This window comes from Manacus vitellinus, unplaced genomic scaffold (assembly GCF_001715985.3).
Source record: "Manacus vitellinus isolate BGI_N305 unplaced genomic scaffold, ASM171598v3 scaffold_114_pilon, whole genome shotgun sequence".
Taxonomy (NCBI): Eukaryota; Metazoa; Chordata; class Aves; order Passeriformes; family Pipridae; genus Manacus; species Manacus vitellinus.
Genome location: NW_021938861.1, coordinates 107,234 through 116,222, shown reverse-complemented (window position 1 = coordinate 116,222; position 8,989 = coordinate 107,234). Strand labels below are relative to the sequence as shown.

At 51.1% G+C, this 8,989-nt stretch overlaps 2 protein-coding genes across 2 annotated transcripts in view; one reads left to right on the top strand and one right to left on the bottom strand.

Moving 5' to 3' along the window:
• Nucleotides 1-1,284: 1,284 nt before the first annotated feature.
• Nucleotides 1,285-3,943, top strand: OAZ1 (ornithine decarboxylase antizyme 1). The gene is made up of 5 exons (XM_029965648.1): nucleotides 1,285-1,715; nucleotides 2,212-2,357; nucleotides 2,477-2,649; nucleotides 3,229-3,314; nucleotides 3,401-3,943. Exons 1-5 carry the CDS (start codon nucleotides 1,619-1,621, stop codon nucleotides 3,529-3,531), a joined length of 633 nt encoding a protein of 210 aa, XP_029821508.1. The 5' UTR covers nucleotides 1,285-1,618; the 3' UTR covers nucleotides 3,532-3,943.
• A 2,735-nt stretch (nucleotides 3,944-6,678) lies between these two features.
• PEAK3 (PEAK family member 3) overlaps nucleotides 6,679-8,989 on the bottom strand; it is a 9,394-nt gene continuing 7,083 nt past the window's right edge. The window contains exons 2-3 of the mRNA XM_029965653.1: nucleotides 8,376-8,869; nucleotides 6,679-7,765 (exon numbers count right to left, since the gene is read on the bottom strand). Coding sequence (XP_029821513.1) covers nucleotides 6,764-7,765; nucleotides 8,376-8,869 — 1,496 coding nt within the window. The 3' untranslated portion in view covers nucleotides 6,679-6,763. The remainder of the gene's footprint in view (nucleotides 7,766-8,375; nucleotides 8,870-8,989) is intronic.

Sequence of the window (8,989 nt, the reverse complement as noted above, 5' to 3'; positions counted from 1 at the left end):
TGGAAAAAAACCACCAGAAAAAGGGGGTTTGAGCTCCCTGGGGATATCTCGGCACCCCTGAGGGCACCGGGGACACCAGCACGGCTGCGGGGGGGGGGAAAGGCAATAATTAGGCGAAGATATGGAACGATTGAAGGGTGTTTATCCCCTTATGTAACCGTGGACACTCCGGAGAACTAATCGAGGGTAAGAGTGTTACAACTGGTGGTTAAAAACTCACCGGAAAGATTAAAGAGCCCGCACAGGTGCTGGGAGAAAAGAAAATCTCTGAAGTGGGGGGTGCTCAGGGCTCCGATCTGCCCTTTACACCTCCTGTGTGGGCTGTGAAAGGAGATTTTTAGCCGTTTTTATACTTGACTGCGGTACAAAGATGATTTTTTTATTTCCCAAGAGACGTAAATGCATGTAAACATCACTCAAAATATATTCGTGGCTGGAAACCTTTATTTTGCACCACATTTGATGGGGGAGAAAGGTGAAATTGTGACAGGGATTGCCACTGCACCCTCCTGAAAAGGGTGTTTAAAGGTTTATTTGTAAGGGAGATCAGGGATGTATAGTTTACAATCATTGTGATATAAAATACATAACGCTGGGACTAAAGAAAAATGGCTTTCAAACAGCCTAAAATTGAACACTGGTTCCATTAAAAAAAAAATAATTGAAATTTTAGACTTTAAATAAATATATGTAAATATATGAAATAAAGATAAAATTTTACAGTTTAAAATATATAAAGATATTAAATAAATATTTAAAGTTAAAATTTCGTATTAAAATAAAGATACATAAATAAATGAATAGCAAAGTTAAAAAATTGTTTAAAATAAATCTATAAAATAAACATGCGTAAAATAAATATATAAATAAAGTTAGAATTTATATTTTAAATAAATACGCATAAAATAAATATAAAAATATAAACTTAAAATTTATATTTTAAACAAATATATAAAATATGCGTCAAATAAATAGAAATATAAAGTTAAAATTTATATTTTAAATAAATATGTAAAATAAATATGTGTAAAACATAAAGTTAAAATTTATATTTTAAATGAATATATTAAACAAATATATAAACATAAAGTTGAAATTTGTATTTAAAATATACAAAATAGAAAATAAATATCTTAAATAAATGTAAAATTTAAAAAATATAAATTTTTAATAAAAAACTAATTGCTATATATATATATGTAATTTTTATATATATAATTTACCTTCCAGCACATATTTACCCTCTTTGCTCATTCCCAGCCTTTCTAATACGGATTATTCATCACAAGTTTCAAGCTCCTTAAAAGAAAAAAACCCACCCAAAATCGCTGAAAGTGCCGTGTGCTAGGGGTGCAAAATGGAGGATTATTTTGGAGCTGTTTATTCGGATTTGCAAATGGCTGCAGTGGCTCCTGGCACTCGAGACAGGACGATTGTGAAAATCTCCCCAAGGGCCTCGATTGCTGCATCTGCTGAGATGACGCAACTCAAGAGTTGAGCCTGCGGGTGAAGGATGGTGCAGAGGGAGGGGCCAGCTCTGCTCTGCCACGGGAGGAGTTAAACGGGCTCCAGAGGATGGGCAGAAACTTAAAAATAACCTTCACACTCTCCAGACTTGATGGTTTTGATCCCGGAGCCCCGAGCTCTGCAGCCTCGCTCCCGGGAGTTCATGGGAAGGGCTTTGGGGCTGGTTTTGGAGGTTTGCAGATGTTCAGGTGTGGGCTCAGCTCAAGCTCCCGAGTGTGGTGGAAATAATCTCACAGATGTCCCTACTTGAAATATTTCATGGAATTGCCTGAGCTCGAGCTGGGAGTGCTGGTGGGAAGGGCTGAGGTAATTAGGGCTGGATATCCCAGGGAAAAACCAGCCAGGGTTTGTGCTGAGTGAGGGCAAGGTGAGGGGAAAAACAGCACATTGCTGCAGAATGGCCCTTCTGAGATAGGTCAGGCCAGTCCTGGGACACAAACACACCTGGCTCAGGCAGAATTTTTCCTCTCTGAGTTGGTCTTTCCCTCAGTGAACTGCAGGAGCAGCTTCGTGGGCATGAAGCAATTCCTGCCCCTGGTCTGGAGGCTCCTTTGTCCTCCCATTTGCTGGGGATGCAGTGGGAGGAGCCCCTTGGCCTAGGCTTGGTTTATTTATTTAAATCTTGCTATCTGATCACTGTGTGAATCCTTTGTCCATCCCTGTCTAACTGTGGTCCCTCTCCAGTTCCAGGGTTCCCTTCAATTGCTGTAGTAACCTGGGTCCGGGGCCTCGGTGGTGCTCCTGATGTCCCTCACCCACCCCTGAAGATCCCAGGTGGGCGAGGGAATAGTCAGAGGGATCACAATCTTTCAGCTAATTTATTTTATTCGGTGAGTATGAAGAGCAGAAACAGCTTTTTGGATGCATTGCTTGCCTCACTCTTATTAAATGGGAGTTCTCTCTTCTCCAGAAAGAATGGGAGAAATAACCCTGCGCTTTTTATTTCCAGGATAATCGGCTGAATGTAACAGAAGAACTAACATCTAACAACAGGACAAGAATTCTCAATGTCCAGTCAAGGCTTACAGATGCCAAACACATTAGTTGGAGAGCAGTGCTGAACAACAACAACCTCTACATAGAAATTCCCAGTGGTGCTCTGCCTGAGGGGAGCAAGGACAGGTGAGGGAAAATTCAGGATTAACTCCTATCTTGGCAGTGGGGTGGAATAACTCTTTATGTTCTGAAAGCTGAAGTGTAATTATGGTGCTGGATGTTGTCCTGTGAGAGGCTGCAGCTCAGTGGTCCTGGTTTGAGCTGCAGGCAGAACCACCTGGGATTTGGGATCCCACTGTCTGGGATTTTGGGCTGTTTTATCCACTGGGAACTCCAACCTGGCTCAGAGTTTGTCACTGCAGCTCCTCCTTCAGCTGCAACAGAGAACACGTTTTCTGTGTCATTAAGACTTAGATTTCTGCCCTGAAGGTCAGCCTGGGGCTCAGGGATCTCCTGTTGGTGGGAGGCTCCAAGCCATGGCTCTTCCTTAGGAATTCCTGTGTGGATTGGCTCACTATCTGTGAAGGAAGCTCTTGCTTCCAGTGCCAGCCCTGCCGGAGCTCAGGGACCATTTGGACAGCACTCTCAGGCACAGGCTGGGATTGTTGGGCTGTGCAGGGCCAGGAGCTGGACTCCATCTTCGTGTGTCCCTTCCAATCCCTCAGGACATTCCCTGTGCACTCACACCTTGCATTTCTCCCTCAGTTTTGCAGTTCTTCTGGAATTTGCTGAAGAACAGCTTCGAGTGGAGCACGTGTTCATTTGTTTCCACAAGAACAGGGATGACAGAGGTGGGTGTTCTGGGCAGCTCTCCCGTGGGGTTTGGTGGTGGGGCAGTACCACATGGATGAAACTTGTCTCCTGCTTTGTTTTGTAGCTGCATTGCTCCGTACTTTCAGCTTTTTGGGCTTTGAGATTGTGAGACCAGGGCATCCCCTTGTCCCCAAGAGACCAGACGCTTGCTTCATGGCCTACACGTTTGAGAGAGACTCAGCAGAAGAAGACTAGATTGCAATGTTTGCCTCTTTAGAGCTTTCTTGTTGTCTATAAAGATGATTCTGTAGAAATTTTGTCAACATCTTATTCCAGTCTATATAACTCTGTACGAAACGTTGTGACCCAGCTGCTTTTTTTTTTTGGTGGTGAGGTGTTGAAAATTTCAGGCTCCACATCTTTTCTCTGGATTTTTTTTTTTTTGTGTGCATGGTTGTGCAAAAAAATAAATGCTCCCTCCAAATTAGCAGTATATTTCTTGAAGTTTAATATTGTGTTTGTGATACTGAAGTATTTGCTTTAATTCTAAATAAAAATTTATATTTTACTTTTTATCGCTGGTTTTAAGCTGTTTAAAAAGACTTGCACTCTTGAAGAGGTGGCTCTGGAACTGCCCCAACCATTAAAGTTGCAGGTGTGGAAAGGCTTTGCTCGTTCTTTGCTTGACTGGAACTCATGGATGTGCTCTGCCAGGGCTTAGAATAATCTAGCAATCCTGGAAAAATGAATAATTAGCAGCTTGGCCATTCCCACTGGTAATTGGGATCTCTGCTAGGGTTTTGGGGTTCCTTAGGGCACGAGTTGGTTGGGAAGTCACAAGTGGAATGTGAGAGAAGCTCAGGGCTGCTTTGAATATCAAATATGCAACTTAAATACCTGTAATTTCAATGTTCCCAGTAACAGTGGAGGGTGTTGGCTGGGCAGGGTGGCTTGAGGAGTGTTTTGGTGGTGATTTAGGAAGGGTTGTGGCACTGGTGCAGCTCAGCAGTGTCACTGAGGCTGGGCAGGCCCCAGAGCTCTTCTTGGGGGGCAGATTGTGGTTGAAGGGTGAGGAGAGGGGCTGTTGCTGGGGTCCACAGTCGCCTGTTGGTGTTTAGGATGGTGAGCAGAAGGGAAAATGGCTCATTGTGGTGCCGGAATTAGCAGAACTTGGGCTGGGAATTATCAAATGACCAAAATTATCAATTATCACTGAGTGGAAGTTACGTAAGTCTGTAAAGAACTGAGCTTTGGGAACAAGGAATGCTGTGACCCCACAGACCATCCCTTGGCTGATCTGGGCTTGGAAGTCCTGGAATTGTGTGGAATACACCAAAATATTCCATGAAACAGCTTGGAGATGCAGCAGGGAGTGGATGTTGAGGTAGGAGGAGTGATCAGTGATTGTGGTGCAAGGTTGGGGTTCTCGGTGGATTTCAAAGTGGGGTCTCCTCCCCACAGGTCTCTTCCCAATTCTCTTCTGGCCTTACAGTCGTGCTCTTCCTATAGGGATTTTTGGAAAGCCAGTGACAGGACTCGACAAAACAGCCTGAACAGTCAGGGGAGGTTTGGGATGGGTATCAGGAATGTTTTCCCCCCAGGCTCCCCAGGGCAGTGGGCACGGCCCCAAGGCTGCCAGAGCTCCAGGAGGGTTTGGACAACACTCTGAGGGACAGGGTGGGATTGTTGGGGTGTCTGTGCAGGGCCAGGGGTTGGACTGGTGATCCTTGGGGATCCTTTCCCACTCAGAAGATTCCAGGATAAGGTGCTGTGACCAAGGGTGGTTGTCCCTCCTGTGGTGGCAAAGGACTGACCTCCCTAACCTGGTCGTCCAGAAAAATTCCTGTTTTCCTCAGCCTGTGCCATGTTTTACTCTCCCCTGGGAGATGTTTGTGCTCCTCCCTTAAACATCGCAGTCCCCTGGAGATGTTCAGCTGATCTTGGGTGCTCCCAACTGCCCCTGGCAGGAGGGGAGGGGGTCACCCAAGCTGGAAACCAGAGCAGGGGTGCAGGAGGTGCTCAGAGCTGCCAGCCTGGGCTGCAGAAGCAGATCTTGTCTGTCCAGGAGGAGATGCCCCTGTTTGGGGATCTGCTGCCATGCCATGGGCTGTGCTGCCATCTCGTAGCCAAGACAGATACTACAGGAGGGGGGGGTCAGCAGGGCACCCAAAATCCCATAATGGAATTCAAACCCCATTTCTGTGCTTGGGTGGTGCCCGTGCCAGGGTTTGGGTGGTGCAGCCTTGGCGAGGAGGCTGCTGTGGGGTTTGGGTGGCCGTGGGCACAGCAGGGCTGCCCGGGGCTGGCTGTGTGCACAGGCTGCTCCTGCTGCTGGCAGGCCTTGGAGCCACAGAATTCTGGAATTGCTTGGGTTGGAACAGCCCTCTAAGATCAAATCCCAGCCGCTCCCCCAGCACTGCCAAGGCACCACCAACCCACGTCCCCAAAACATCCACGTGTTTTTTGAACACTCAGGGGTGGTGACTCCGCCACTGCCCTGGGCAGCCTGTTCAGTGCCTGACCTCCCTTGTAGTGAAGACATTTTCCCTAATATCCAATCTAGATGGCTGTGAGCGGGTTAATAATTACTGAGTAATAATTTTAATGACCTGAGCAGGGCCTTGATGGTCCCTCAGCATCCACAGGGGTTTGGGGACCGGGGTGCAGGTCCCACGTGGTGTGTCACAGTAAGGAGCAGATGGATCTTGGTGCCCATAAACTCACCTGAGCTATTTACTGGACACCATTGAGGCCGTGCTGACTAAACACCCCCGGGCAGGGAAGTTTGGCTTTGTGTTTCCCTCTGGGTCCATCACTGGAGTGTGTAATGCTGTCAAAGAAGCACATAAAGGCCCAGTGTTTAAGAGGCTCAGCTCCAGGTTTATTGAAGCTGTGTGGCTGCTGCATTTCCCCCTTCAAACTGTCATTTTTATTTGTGACTTTGCCACAAATTGTTTCTGAGAGGCTCAGGCCGTGGGAGCTGCTGTGTTCCTCCTTTGCTGAGGGTGCATTTAAGTTGAGAAGTGTGGCTTTGAGTGTTACTGAAAACAGCAAAAGCCTCTGGCCACAGGAGGGGGCTGAGGGGGTTTTGTGCAAATTCTGAACCTTAGAAACTTAGGAGAATCGGCCACTAAATTGGTGCTTGGGGCTCCCATCCAGCCCTGTTTCCTGAGATGCTCCAATAAACCAGACTCAGAGCATCAACCAAAAATCATGTGAGGGTGTAAAAGCACCCCCTCCGTGTGTGAGCTTGGTCCCAACTCCCTCATTCATGAGCTGTGGGGGAAGTGGGTTTGGATTTGCAGTTTTCCCAGTGAAAGCTGGGTTCCTCAGGAGCTGGATTTCACAGAATCATGGAATGGTTTGGGTTGGAAGGAACCCTAAAGACCATCTAGTTTGGCCCCCCCCGCCATGGGCAGGGACAGATTTGGCCACTGGGCTCTTGGCCTTGAGGAGACCTCTGGGTGGGCTGAACTTGAGCTCGGCTTTAGGGAGCGTAGAGATCCTGGGTGACTTGGTAGAGGGTGTGTTCAGTGACCTCCTGGAAGTACTGGCAGCACAGCCACTCCTCAAGGCCAGGTCTGCCCCCTGCCCTGGCCGAATTCTCCGCAAACCTCAGGAGCAGCAGAGCCCTTTTCACCTCCACCCAGCTCTGGAGCAGTGGGAGGGTCTTCCTGCTCCTGGCAAAGAGCTCCTGGCGTGGCCCCCAGAGCAGGACCTGCAGGATTCTCCTGGCCTGGGGGATGGAGACCCTCCTGGAGGGATCTCTGTGGAGGAGCAGCGTGGCCACGCGCCGGAGTCCCGCGGAGTAGATGGACAGGGAGGGGATTTCAGGAAGCCTGTTGCTTCTGAACCCCAGGGTGTCCTCCAGAGAGATGTCCACGTGCAGGATCTGATAGATCAGCCTGCCCAGCTTCAGCTCATCTGCTGCTGGGGCGCTGGGTGCAGCCAGGCCCTTGGTCCAGTCCTGCTCTTGGCTGGTGGAACAAGGTCTTTGCTTCTCTTTGGCCTTGAAGAAGCTGCTGATGAGCAGCCGGGGGAGGGACAGTCCCAGGGGCTCCCTTTTGCCTTGCTGGCTCCCAGGAGGATACGGGCACTGCACCAGCAGCAGGTTCTCAGGGCTGAGGTCCCCTTGCCCCCCGTTCTGCCCCTGAAGGTGCTCCAGCCCCAGGCACAGCTGCAGGAGCAGGAGACAGCCCAGGCGTTCGTAGTGCCCAGGGCTGGTCCTGTGCAACCCCTGGGATCCCTTCACGAAGTCTGCCAGGGTCTGGTGGGGAACCTCGGCACAAATGAGCACCTGCAGGACAGGGTGGGTGGCAGGACAGGCAGGTTCCTGTCTGGAAGAGGACTGGCTCTGCTCTCCAGGGTTTCCTGGGAGCAGCAGCTTCCAGGGAAGGTGGTCGGTGAAGCGGCCGAGCGGGCGCTGGATGCTGCAGTGTGTCCCCAGGGAGCTCTGCACCCCCAGGCTGGAGCAGCACGGCTTGGGGACCTGCAGGGACAGAAGGACATGGCCAGCTGTGCCAGGAGAGAGCCATGGGGTAGGCCACCTCAGCAGCTAAGGGCCACCCTTTGAACCCACTGGCAGAGCCAGAATGGCTTTGAGCAAGAACTGGGACATGAGGGGGGGATGGAGTAGCCCCCCAGGAGAGCTGCAGAGCTGCTTGGATGGGTCTCATCCTGCACTCCAGAGCAGCCAGCCCTGCTCCAGCCTCTCCTTTGTACAACTTGCCAGGACATGTTCCCCAGCAGTGCCATTCTCCTTGGGCCCGTGGCAGCGTCACCCATGGGAGTGTCACCCTTGTCACCCCTGCCAGCAGCACCGTCTCCTTCAGCAAATGCAGAAGTAGGTGCAGAAAGGGGAAGCTGCTGCATGATGGGGCAGGAGCCATCTCCCTCTGCACCACCCAGGGGCATTTTACCAACTCCCTCCTTACCTTGGCTGCCAGCTCCAGCTGGGTGTGCCCAAAGGTGAAGCCCACCCTGAAGTACCAGGCGTCCCCGCTCTCACAGCACGGCTCTGGCTCCAGGATCCTCAGGGCTCCCCAGCGCTTCCCCACCAGCTCTGCCTCCAGCAGCTGCAGCTGCTCCTCCAGCCCCACCAGCTCCTCCTGGATCCGAGCCGAGAGCCGGGCCAAGGTGCCTGCCTGGCACCCCAAGAGCACCCCACAGAGCCCGGCCGGGCCGGGCAGGAGCTGCCCCAGCTCCCCGTCCGCAGTCCCGAACGTCAGCTCCCTCAGCCTGGGGGATGGGCCTTCCTGGGGGCTGCTCCAGGCCACCGCTTCCCCCAGGCTCTGGGACTTGGTCAGGGGCTTCTTGGGTCCGCAGGAGGGTCTGTCCCGACGGGGGGTGGAGCTGGGAGCCCCCTCCTCGTGCCGCAGGTGGGATGGGACGCTGTAGAGGACGCTGCCGGCCCACGGTGTGGGGTCACCCTGGCAGTGGTGGGATGGTCCCTGCTCCGGGAGGGACTCTGCTCGCTGCAGCTGCTTTTTGGGCAGTGGGGGAGGCAGCGGCTCCTGGCTGGGCTGAGAGAGGGATCTCCCAGCTCCTTCCCCTCGGCTCGCCTTGGGAGGGGTGAGGTGGGCCCGCAGCTCTCCTGGGGAGGGAGGAAGAGACGTGACAGAGGAGAAGAAAGTGGGAGCAGGATGGGAGTACAAACACGTCGTTCTTTGCCCCCCTGGATATTTCCAGCCCCAGCACCGGAGGGGTCACCGGG